A 13,125-nucleotide genomic window follows, 5' to 3' on the forward strand; every position below is an offset into this window, starting at 1 on the left:
AGCAGCTGGGTAAACATGGCGTCTGTCTCAGGAAAGAATGTAAAATAACATGTAGTGTTTCCACCATAGAGTTAAAGGGTTTCTACGCGTCTGTCAAGGTTCCTCCGTCACAGTCGTGCGTTGAATCTCATCCCGGAAACACGCTACGGGAGACGGGATGTGGTGCATGGACATTTTAGACGTTCTTCTCAATTGATGCTACTGCAGATATGGTCGTTTTTTCGTCTCGCTTCATTAGCCTGCATGATCCGCTAAATTTACCTGGAACTGGAAGTGATTTATGGAAGTGATTTAGCTGATTGCTTTTGTGGATAAGAGAGCGACTGGCAGATGCCCCTGGTTCAGTGTCATTTGTTGGTATATCATATTTGAATTAACCTGCTGATGTGATGTGATGTGATGTGATGGTAGTATGGTCACTGTGACAGTCCAATGGATGCTTATAGCCTCCACTGCCTTGATTTGACCACTGGGGTTTGACTGCTCTTCCGATGTGTGTTTCTAATGCCTTGTAAAACAACACCATTATGATAGGCTCACCAGACGTGGTGGCGTTCACTAAAGAGGATGAGTTTGGGGAGACAAGTCCTGACCCCTGGGCTCTCCCCGAGGAGTTCTCTGTCCCTCTCCACCCTCTTGCCAACTCCAACCCGTGGGCCAAAACCTCATATGCCAAGTTCACCAAAGACTTCATTCTCATCTCTGAGTTCTCGGAGCAGGTGGGACCCCAGCCTCTCCTCACCATCCCAGATGACCCCAAAGTCTGCGGCACCTTCGATCTCAATTACTTTTCCTTGCGTATCATGTCTGTGGATTACCAAGCCTCGTTTGTGGGCCACCCACCAGGGAGCGGTTACCCGCGTCTCAGTTTTGTAGAAGATTCAAGAGTAGTGCTGGGAGACTCAAAGGAAGGGGCTTTTGCCTATGTCCATCACCTGACACTTTATGACCTGGAGGCAAGAGGATTTGTGCGTCCGTTTTGCATGGCGTATGTTTCAGCAGATGAGAGGAAAATCATGCTACAGTTCCAGGAGCTTTCCCTCCGCTTCTCCCAGGCATCAGAGTGCCTGAAGACTGGCAACAGACGAGCATTCGCCAAGGAGTTGCAGAGAAAGCTTCGGGACCTGGAGTAAGGACGATATCTACTGAAACCTTAACACAGTTTACTAACTGCTTTCTACTAATGTTGGTTACTGTTTCACAGTATATGAATGTATCTGTGATAGTTTATCTACTTCTGCTATAATGGTGTATAATTCTGTTTTAGTAGAAAGCAGGGTGACATCACAGGGTGCACAGATGGCATTCAAAAATGTAAAAGGGGCACATATGGATGAGACGTGGTATCTTCAGACTGTTGCCCCAATGAGCAGCACAAGTAGGTTCTTAGATACTTTGTTGTATAAAGAATTAGGGAACTTGATTGGGGTCTAATAATGGAGAGAGACAGGAAACACAAAGAGAGAGAGTAGGGGAGTGACATGCAGCAAATGGTCCGGCCGGCCGGGAATTGAACCAGGGACTGAGTCTGACTATCAGGCATTAGAGCCCATGTAGTATGCCCCAGGGGACCTGCATCAGTTATGAATAATGGTCTGTATTATGGCCTGTTTCTCAAGTCTTCATTTGTTTTTGTTTTTTTCTTGTCCTGTCAGGTACACGCGCTCTGTGCTGCAGAAGGAGGAGGGACTTCACAGAGAGGCGAGGCCACAGAGCATCTACTCCGCCCACGCTGTGGAGAAAGCCAACGAGATCGCCAATGTGGAAAAAAGCATCTATGAACACAGGGACCTGCTGCGACAGATCAGCTCCTACCCACACCGCCCACGGCGGGATCCCAACGCTGTGACCTGCCAGAAATGTATGACTGAGTGTCTGAGTGAGAGCGAAGAGCTATCAGACAAGTACTTCCCACTTGCCAACCCCTTGAAGCGTAATTGCACTGAAATGGAGGAGACGGGGGAGAAGGGAGAGGGTCAGAGACCTCAAGATGGAGCTGCGGAGGACGAGGATGATGCTGAAAAGGCGGAGGGTGTTAAACGGAAGCCGTCCTACACCCCTCAGCTGATCAAAGCCAAGTCAGCCAAGTGTTTTGACAAGCGCCTGAAGACGCTGCAGGAGCTGTGTGACACGACATTCCACGACGCCACTATTGAGCTGCTGAAGGAAACGGAGAGGAGCTTCCGGGGTGATCTGTGCTATTTGCACACGCGTCGCCTGGACCGGACACTCTGCAAGAAGCTGCAGATCACCAACTTCCTCTTCGAGGAAGACCTTGGTGAAGACGACGAGGAAGACGGGTTGACATTAAGACCGTTCTGTGCTGTGAACCATGCTGTAGACAATGTTAAACTCACACACCCACCTCCCATTGTGCTGTGTCCTGAACCTCTAGAGCTCGATTCCCTTGAACCGCTTGAACAGCTGGATCACTTGGACCTAGTCTCAGAGACCAGTCATACCCAGGATAGTGAGCTAGGCCCCGGGGAAAGCCGCCTGGAGTCCTCTCCCTCCGATCAGACGCTGGAAACACAGGAGAGTTCAGAGGAGACCAAAGGCAGCTTTAGCAGTGACAGGAGCGGGGAGGGGCTGGGTGATGGCGAGCAGAGTCTAGCGAGTATGAGGACAGATCCACCTGACCCGGATCCTGACTTGACTCCTGAGCCTAACCACCCAGAGAGAGAGAGCGCCAGTGAAGAACTGGACATTACCGCTTGCGAAGACGAGGTTGAAAACGGGGGTGACCAGACTCCCATTTCTCTGCCGGAGGGTGCGTCAGAGTTGGAGGCGCCCGAGGACAAGTGTGATGGACAGATGGAGAGTGGATGTGAGGGTGTGACTGAGGATGTTTGTCAGATAGAGCCTGAAGCATTGGTGCAGATGGACACAGCATGCTGTATGTCTCAGGAGGGCTTCCTCTATGAGACTCCAGGCCAAGATGCAGTGCCTGGTCTGGGGCACACTTCGAACCCACTACCCCCTCTCTCCCTGGTTGTCAACCAGGAGCCCCAGGCCTTCTTGCCGCCCCAGGGGGACTATGCATTAGGCTCTCCTCGCTCCAGCCCTATGATTGGGCTGGAGCTGCCAGTAGGGTCCCTGGTAGACGTGGTGTCCCGGTGCTCAGTGGAGGATGGGTCGGACTGCACCATGAGCGCCTCCACTGGGTCTGACCGGGCTGCCTCGCCTCTGGGTTATGGAGAGGTATGGACCCTGCGACAGAGGAAGAAGGCAGGCCAGGGAGCACTGAGGTTCGTACGGCAATATCCATTTGCCTTACAGGCTCTGTGGTGTCTGCTGAGTGGCAGGACCCTGGTGGTGCTCGGGGCAGATGAGGGGAGGGTCCGCAGGCTGGTCGCCGCCCTTGCTCTTTTTGTGCCCGCGCCTGGCAGGTGTGGAGAGAGGGTCCAACCCTGGCTTTCCTGTCCTTTCACCCTCACAGATCTGCAGAGGTGGAAACTCATAGGGCTGCAAAGGTATGGGCAGAGAGGAGGAATTACGCTATTAATTCTGCATTAATTCACATTGCTCTCCTATACTGTAGAGCAGAGAGGTACGCAAACAACTCCCCCTAATCCCCCCCATGATGAATACAAATTGCAGTCATTGTTTTTTTATTATTGCAAACTGCAAAATAATTACTACTTTGATTATGAGAAACATTTTTAAGATTTTGGTCATTTTCCATCAGCACGCCTCCTACCATTCCTTCATACCCCACAAGGGGGGGGTGCACCCCACAATTTGAATATTATGTTAGGCAGAGATGATATTTTCAACCATGGTTTGTTGAACATGACATTGCAAGGACATCCTATATCAGCGTGGGAGTTTTGGCGATGTAGCTACCCAGAACCATATCCTGTTTTCTGCCTGGTGATGAATAGCAAGCCAGTCCCTAGCCCTCCTTACACCTTATTGTATTCAGTCTTATTATGTCTGACTCAGTCCTCCTGAATAGTTCACCTACCTGGTGATGACTCAGCCATAATTTCATACTTCTATTCAGCCCACATCTTTGTATTTGTCCTTAAACCACCTGTTTCTCTATTTCTCTTATGATAAAAGCATTGATCGCAAGTCCAACTTTCCTCCATTTCCTCCATTAATTCAACGCGCCGTGCTAAAGGCTGATTCTCTCCCTTTGATAAAATGATAATGCCCTCTTTATATAAAACAGCTCCTTGACCCAGCACAAATTTTAAGACATCCGATCTTTGTATAATATACTGTATAATTTCTGTACAACTGTATGTAAAGTAATACGTTGAATCTCTCATCCTATCCCAACATTCTCTCCTCTCTCCCCGCAGAGTGGCGTCTCCTGTGGGTTCCAGCATGCTTTTCTCCCTCTCACGCTACAGCCGTTACATCTCAATATTGGACGCCGACCAGAAGACTCTGCGCTGCCCACCGTACCGTGGCCAGCTGCTCGCCAACATCGCCGACCACCGCACCTATGTCCGCCGTGGCTCCACCTACTTCCTGCACGTCCAGAGCACGCTCAGTAGCTTGGCAGCCAGGGCCTTCCTGTTCACCTTCACCCACCACCTCCACCTCCCCGTCAGCTCCCAGGAAGGGCTGGAGGCAGTGGAGGCCAGGCGCTGCAGCTTCTTGCAGGAGCAGCTGGGCCTGGGGGAAGAGGACAGTCAGATACTCCTCTACCTCAGCCAGCTCATCACTCAGCGCTACCTGGAGCCCGCTGCCACTGGGCCAGTCACCTTGGCAGTGGCAGCTCCTTGTTTTAGTTTTAAATACACCACCAGCGTTTTATACAAGATCTGATTAATCTACTGACAGATGGACTTTGGGTGGATTGCATTGTTGTGGGACCAGAACTTCCTGAGGGGTTTTGGCGAACATCACCCTTTATCCACTGTCTTGTAGTGGGCCCACACAGGTGATCTTACTGCTGAGGTTCAGCACTGGTTATATTTTGTATTCTGTGGAATCTTTCTGCCTTTCTTTGTTTTCATTGCTTGTCTCCTTCCTGCTCATCTCTACTTGGACCATATTCACGCAGTGTCCGTAAGCTTTTACTTCTTACACAGCCGTGGGAATATGGTCAATAGGGAAACAGGTCAGTAGACAGAGTAGGAAAAGTGAATGTAAATGGGTCAGTTTACTTCTGTTTATTTAGTTTAGAGCATGCTCGGACACCAACACACAGAGAGTACAGACGGCCTTGAGCTAATCTGGTCTGGTGTCCTTACTGTAGTGTCACTCATTTCACCTCTGTGGAAATAATGTTCCTCATATTGCTGACTCATCCTTCCTTTTAGTATACTTTTTTTTTTTTTTTTTTGCCTGGCATTTCAATCCATCTGAACTCAAGCCAACAAGGCTGGCATTGTGTTCAAGGGTGGCCTGACAGTAACTAGCTTGCAGATTGGTCAAATCATGGCCTTATTTAAACGTCCACCAGTCATTATCTAATTTATCAACTATGATATCATCTCAATGTTTTTCAGGTTTGCTGTACTTGCCGCCTCCATGCTAACATAATCTGGCTGCTATGAACAGAGGTTTGAGAGTGGAGAGGGATGTCTTCTTTATATGAGCTTGTGATAAGTCTCTTTACTGTATAAGGCTCCATTATAATATTACTAGATTCTCAGAAGAATCTTTTTGTTTGACTCACCTGCTTTTTAAAAGTTTGGTTTCTTTCTTTCCTCCATACACACAGTAATTGTCCAGTGTTCGATGTCAGATTGAGCGTCAATTTTGTTTTAAGAAGAGACTTGGTCGTGTATTTCAATCCAATAGATTTGGACCTCTGTTAGGGAGAGCATAGATTATATACATTCTCAGAGGCTGCTTCAGGTTTTGGTGATGATGCATGAAGTGTGTGTGTATTGTTGTGTGGATTAGTCCCAGTCAACTCCCTGTGATATTGCATGTCCTGAGAAACCCATCGCACATCTGTACACTGGTGTACAGATGTGCGATCTGCCAAAACCTAATATGAACTGCTGGCAAGCATCGCCATGAATATACTGACTCAGTCAGACCAAAAAAGCTACTAATCTTAAATGTATTGAATTTCACTGTTGTCTTAACCACTTTCACCCTGGCGTGCCTATTTTTGGCATGTCATTATAGGCGAAGATTTTCAAAACGTTTGAAAATAATTTTGAATAGGGCTTAAGTGGTTAATTGAAGTTGTATGAGAGTATTGTGGCGTCAGCATGGGACTGTGTTGTACCAGGGTGAATCACCATAATATAAATGATATTTCTTGTTCTGCTGTATCCTGAGAATGAACCTGATGACTTTGAGTCTGAACAGTTTGTGGAGACGGCACTGAGATGTGATATTGTAATAGGTGTTGTTGTTGTGTCTTGAGACAAATCAATTAACTGACGCATAGATTTAACTGTGCCATTGTAGTGATCCAGAGATTTAACACATGACTGATGCCTGATGCCGTCCATGATTTTACCCAGAAAACCAGTTCTAGTCACATTTGATGGCTTGGATCATGTGAACAAATTACTTTGTTTCCTATGCTATACAATAGAATTTTGATCATACCAATGATGCTGTACCCCCTTATTGGTTAGAATGTGACGAATTACAGTAGTATACTACTAGTAGTACACAGTAAAATCTGTAGTGTTGATTAGGAAAGCTTTATCACTGTTGAAACAGGGAAAACAATCCCTGCCAAATCTGAATAAAGGTGAACTTAATCTTTAGCGTTATGCCGCAAAAACTATTTTAAAAAGTCTCTAGTAAGTAGAAAACTATTTACCCATTTCTCCATGTTTAAGTCTGATTTATACTTGGTCATATGATAGTTGGACGATCTACAAGCTCACAATGAGCTTTTAGCTTTGCTATTTCTGGTGCGGGACACTGTCGTACGATGGAGTATAAATTAGGCTTTATAGTGATACAATTCAACGCAGCACTATCAAAATTGAGCCAAAGGCCTACTTAAAATTACATTGTGCATATAGCTGAAAATACAGACAAAAGGAGATTAAGGTGATTCCTCTTCCTATTTAGAACAAGGCAGATCCTGGTTTGATGTTACTGTATACAATCGACTTATCTATGTAATTGCACCGTATGTTGTTTATAGGCGTTTCAGGCACAATTTTATTCCGTATTCCATTCCATTAGAATCACATTTTTAAGTGAGTCAAGATTATTTTTTTAAATATTATTTTGCCATATTGGATGTCTTAATTTCTTGCAGGTTTTATTGTTACACAATTATGGCTTAATTGTTACATATTGTCATCTCGGTGCAAAAAGGTGAATGTAATCACAATAAGCCATACCATAGTGTGCTTAACATTGTCTTCACATTCAGTGTCCTTACTGTATGTACTGTCTGTAGAGTATATACTAATTAATGTCTCATCCTGAGGTTTAAACCATTGGCCTCGATCGGGGGGATAACATCACTGTGTCTGTCAGTGTTAAACCATGTGGTGAATGTCTGGATATTTTTATGTAAAATTGATATTTTATTCCATTAAATTATTTGAATGCATTGAGATGTTTTGAGTTGATGTCAGATTGCGTGGGAGGTGGGCAGAGAATCCACCATGATTGAATGTCACTGTGAGGTGCTATATATCGTGTGTGTGTGTGTGTGTGTGTGTGTGTGTGTGTGTGAGATTGTTACATGCTGTTGCTGTACACTCAATAAACAAAAACAACAATGACAAATATCTGACAATAGACAAAAACAGACAAAAAAACAATGGTCATTACACTGTCACATCACAATGAAAGTGAACCCTGGCTGGCATCCTTATTCTGGGGAAAACATTAGCCGAAAATAGCAGATGTAGGCTACTTGTGCAGTAGATCAGCAACTTTTTTTTATCAGATATTTAGTGCAGCCCATGGGAATAAGATCAATAGGGCCAAATGACTACGTTTAGTTTTAAGCAATCTGGGAACCCATTCGGTAAAAACATTTTTTTGCCGCCTCCTTTTTTGTGTAAAACAGGAACTCGGGTTTGGCTCCTCCCCTTTCTTAGTCCACTTCCTCCCGGATGCTTCTGTGTTTATTCCTACTAACAACAACATAACATGTTTAAGGCAGTGGTGCTGACAGTCTTGAGAGATTAAGTTTTAAGTGGTTAAGCTATTTGGCATCAGACCTCCCATTCCTATAGTCAACATAGTTAGTATCTGTGACATACTGGCTGGCTGGGGTTGTTCGTGCCATTATCCTGGTTTGTACTTTGGGGTGTGTAGCACCTCAAAGGTCTTGAAAATAACTTTACCCCGATGCTGACGCGACTGTAGTCAGAGGTACATTACAGACTTGTATCTGACCCAGATACAAGACTGTACCACCACTCGATACCACCAGCAGCTTGAGTTCAATTATGCAATTATAATTTGCTCATAATCAGCTTTGATAGGCTGTGTGTGTGTGTGTGTGTGTGTGTGTGTGTGTGTGTGTGTGTGTGTGTGTGTGTGTGTGTGTGTGTGTGTGTGTGTGTGTGTGTGTGTGTGTGTGTGTGTGTGTGTGTGTGTGTGTGTGTGTGTGCGCGCGTGCGTGCGTGCGTGTGCAAGATCTGGTTTACCATAAAATCTGTTACTATCTTGAGCAAAGCAGATGTGACAACTAAACATATATGTGACAATTTAGGAGTGATATCTATGGTCTATATCAGAACCTTGACTAATGTACCATGACAAACCATCAATGTGGATACAGGGCCACCATGTCAAATAAGCAAATGTCAGTGATATTGAATGACCTTAACCCTAAGAGAGGAACACATATGGAACACCATGCAATGTGTATGCAACTCTTCCATGAAGGCTAACTTAGCACACCAGTGGGAAAATGTATTCTCTGAAGGAGGGGTGAACTGGACTAGTTCCCGCAGCTTCCTTTCTGTGAACAGTAGTTTCTTTGGAATTGTTCTCATTTAGTCATCCTAAGAAGCTGTAATGACACCAGCAATTACATAAGCTTGGGCATTGCAAATTAAGCATTTGTGTTTCATTATATTATTTAAGACCTAACACATTAATGCTATGAATGAGACCTTAGTTTGAATTGCTTTCACACAATATAAACATGACTTGTATGATCACCTTTTTTCTCACTACATTGACCCAAATGGTCGTATTCTTTTGGCCCACTTAAATCTGGTGCTTTTCTCATATAGGTTTCAATTGCTGCTATTCCCCAAAATCTTGGTACGTGTTCACATTGATCAACAGGATTTTCACCCAAATTATATAAGAGTGGGTTCAGGGTTACTTGAAGGGAAGGTCAGACCTCACAGACGCATGGGTCTGCACTGTACACCCCATATAATCAATTTTTCCCTTTTTTACCTGGACCGAAGACTTGTGTGAGTTTTGGACAAGATCTGCATGAGTAGTAGCAAAATATGTGTTTTTAAAGATAATTTTTAAGGAAAACATATATAATGAGCATTAGTCAGGACTCAGGACCTATTAAGTAACAAAGATTTTGATTTGGTTTAAATTAAACATAATAAAATATGTGTGTGTGTGTGTGTGTGTGTGTGTGTGTGTGTGTGTGTGTGTGTGTGTGTGTGTGTGTGTGTGTGTGTGTGTGTGTGTGTGTGTGTGTGTGTGTGTGTGTGTGTGTGTGTGTGTGTGTGTGTGTGTGTGGCCTACTGTTTGTACTGTATGTATGTAGGTGTATTCAAGACTAACACATCTTGTCATGAGATCTTGTCCCACAGTTTGAATTGATTCCAAATTATATACACATGCCTTGTATGATCACTCTTTTCTCACTCCATTGGCCCAAATTATGTATTTCTTTTTTTTTATGGCTCTGGTCTCAATTGCTGCTATTCCCCAAACTCTTATACACATCGATTAAAAAGCCTATCACATAAATTATATGAGAACATTTTGTTAAGGAAATCACAAGCAACAAAATCGGGATACCCATTTGATAATAAATAAATAAATTAAATGATGTTTTTTTTCCCTCTGGGGGTACGCCTGTTTTACTGCATGTAAATGTTGCATTTATATAGCGCTTTTATCCAAAGCGCTTTACATAGATTGTGCATTACATTCACCCATTCACACACCCATTCATACACCGATGGCGGAGGAAACCATGCAAGGCACCAACCTGCTCATCGGGAGTAATTAGGGGTTCAGCATCTTGCTCAAGGACACTTAGACACTAACTCTGGGGGAGCCCGGATCGAACTGGGAACATTGCGGTTGCCATCCGGCCGCTCTACCAGCCACTCTACCCCTAAGCCACTGCCGCCCCATGTATAACAGGAAATATGGAAACATGGATTTAGTGCTGACAGATTGCAGGATCTCTCTTGAGAGATAAGCTGCAAGCAACATGAAACCATAGCAAGTCTTTAGGGTAGGCCTAATTATTCTTCATGTTGAGCTCATGTTGAGTTGTTGAAAAGGTCAGCAACAAAGTATAAATCACTGCCCACCACCACCACCACACATACGTTCACGCTTGCGCAAAATGCAACATTTAAAGTGGTATAGGCATATACATGCAGGTTTGTCAGTATCTGTTACAACCTGAGTGGGAGCACAAACCTGGGATTATTAAAGCAGTTAAATGTACTGTGTGTGACTACTGACTACTAAAGATAGAATAACAATATAGCCACTGTAGAATACATGGGCGCTTTGAACTACTATCACTTCTTGCCCACTGCTTTATGACTACTCCAAATGTATGATTAACCTAAAATTATCCATGTGCAGCAATGGGGAAGTCACGGTATTCACATTCCGATAATCCAGTACGGTACAAGATGAGATTTTGAGATTTCCATTTGAAAACTCCAAGAACTGGAGTTTGGTGAATCCATTCTCTAGTCTAGGAGGAGATAAATACTTTTCCACGTAGCCAACAGTATTACCTTTGCGAGAGATTAACATGGCATGCCTTATTGGTTTGTGCATGCAGCATAAATGGCTTTTTCATAACTGGCGTATAGGACAGAGGGGAGCAGGTGGAATTGCCTGATTTGGCTGGCATGGCCTACCCTTCCCTAAATACTATTCAATTCAATTCAATTCAATTTTATTAAAGTGTCAAATCACAACAAGTTGTCTCAAGACACTTTACATGTAGAGAAGAGACCCGACATCCCACCCTGAGCAAGCAATTTTGCGACAGTGGCAACGAAAAACTCCCTCTTAACTGGAAGAAACGTCAGTCAGACCCTAGGCTCTAGGGTGGCGGCCTTCTGCCTCGACTGTGTCGGGGGAAAGAAGAGAGAGAGAGGGAGAGACAGACAGACAGAGGAGAGACAGAAAGAGATACAGTGCAAGTAGTAACAATAACAATAGTAGCAAATATAATAGTGTAAGATAGTATATGATAATATAATATAATATAGTACAGCAATAATGTGTATGCAGTATATAATGGTATAATTTAAGAATGTTAAGATAATATACAGTATAGTGTAGTGGTATAGTGTAGTGTAATAGAAATCCACGGTCGTGCTCCATGGAGAGGCCCGGTCCGCAGTCACAGTATTGAGCTGCAGCTGGGGGTCCGTAGTGACAGTCCATGGACCTGCGACGTGGGAAATAAAAGAAACTCCGGGGAGCGGGTCCCCGGTTGTAGAATTAGTGGCAGGCCTTACTAGAGCGTGAATCCGTACAGGGTTAATTACGATTGTACCAATGGGACACAAACCCACACAACCAAAGGGAGGACGAGAAGAGAGAGGACGAGAGGAGAGAGGAAAAAGGGGGGAGGTGGGGAGGGGGGGGAGAGAGGATGACTATAGGGTGACTGAGTCTATACACTTCGGCTATAGGCTTTATCATAGAGAAAGGTTTTTAGTCTAGTCTTAAATATACAGAGTGTGTCTGCTTCACGGACTGAGACTGGGAGAAGGTTCCACAGCTGAGGTGCCTGAAACTTAAATGCTCTGCCTCCTGTTCTAACTTTTTGGGGGTTTCCTGGTAGCCTGGTAAACCCTCCCTCCAGAAATCTCATTTGTATTTTATTTCAGGAGTGAGTCTGGCATGAGGGCCTGTTTGGCTTTTTGGCTGTGGGCTGGAGCTGGGCGGGAGTAATGTAGCTTTGATGTCCAAGTGGCCCTTTGATGTCCAATTAAGCCACTTTAGGCTGCAGTGATTATCACCAGGAGTAATTGGTTTGTCTCTGATGTTAACGAGCAGCTTGTATGAAAGGTGTATTGATTAATGATGTGTGAACCACTCGGGTTCCACCTGATTGGCCTACCTCCGCTGTCAATCACAAAACAATGAGCGAGGACGCTGATTGGAGAGTCCATTTGGTGGACGAGCAAGAAACGCCCAGATAAGCCTTCAGGCCAGACTCACTCCTGAAATCAAATGGAAATGAGAATTCCGGAGGGAGGGGCTTTACCAGGCTAGTTTCCTGGAGCCGTAAGCATTTTTTCATACTGTGGACGCAATGGTGTTCTGGCTGGTTTATAGGGCTCAATGAGTTCTTTGAGATATACTGGTGCCTGTCCATTGAGAGCCTTGTATGTGAGGAGGAGAACTTTAAACTCTATTCTGTATTTAACCGGGAGCCAGTGCAAAGAGGCCAATGAAGGAGTGATATGATCTCTTCTTCTGGTTCCTGTCAGTATGCGCGCAGCGGCATTCTGGACTAGCTGCAGGCTATTTAGGGACTTACTTGGGCAGCCTGATAATAAAGCGTTGCAATAGTCCAGCCTAGAAGTAACAAATGCGTGAACAAGTTTTTCTGCATCATTTTGGGACAGAATGTGCCTAACTTTTGCAATATTACGCAGGTGAAAAATACTAATACTGGGTAAACAAATTTGGAGGGTCTGGAATGTATGTTGAACGAACGAACGAATGTTCTCAAACGAACTACTCCGCGGTGCCAAGCACATGTACAAGTCTCGCACATGTGTTGACATACAGTAGACAACAAGTGTCGTACTACGATATTACTAGTATATTGGGCACCTACAAACTCCTCACCAGTTACAGCAGGTGCAAGGTCTCAGTGAAGTGTCTGGCTCAGGGACACTTCAACCCGTATTAATATGTGTTGAAGGCCAGAAGGAGAATTTGTGACCATCTGATTACCAGACGGACTCTCTACCCATTAAGCTATTTTGAAAACGATTATACTGTTCCCGCAATGACAGAGGT

General features: G+C 44.6%; 1 protein-coding gene across 1 annotated transcript; it reads left to right on the forward strand.

Moving 5' to 3' along the window:
• The first annotated feature begins 45 nt into the window (after positions 1–45).
• smcr8a (Smith-Magenis syndrome chromosome region, candidate 8a) lies at positions 46–7,470 on the forward strand. Its single transcript, XM_080447909.1, has 3 exons — positions 46–1,129; positions 1,656–3,473; positions 4,311–7,470. Exons 1-3 carry the CDS (start codon positions 528–530, stop codon positions 4,780–4,782), a joined length of 2,892 nt encoding a protein of 963 aa, XP_080304035.1. The 5' UTR covers positions 46–527; the 3' UTR covers positions 4,783–7,470.
• Positions 7,471–13,125: the final 5,655 nt, after the last annotated feature.

Source organism: Gymnoscopelus braueri, assembly GCF_963280865.1.
Source record: "Gymnoscopelus braueri genome assembly, chromosome: 13".
NCBI lineage: Eukaryota > Metazoa > Chordata > Actinopteri > Myctophiformes > Myctophidae > Gymnoscopelus > Gymnoscopelus braueri.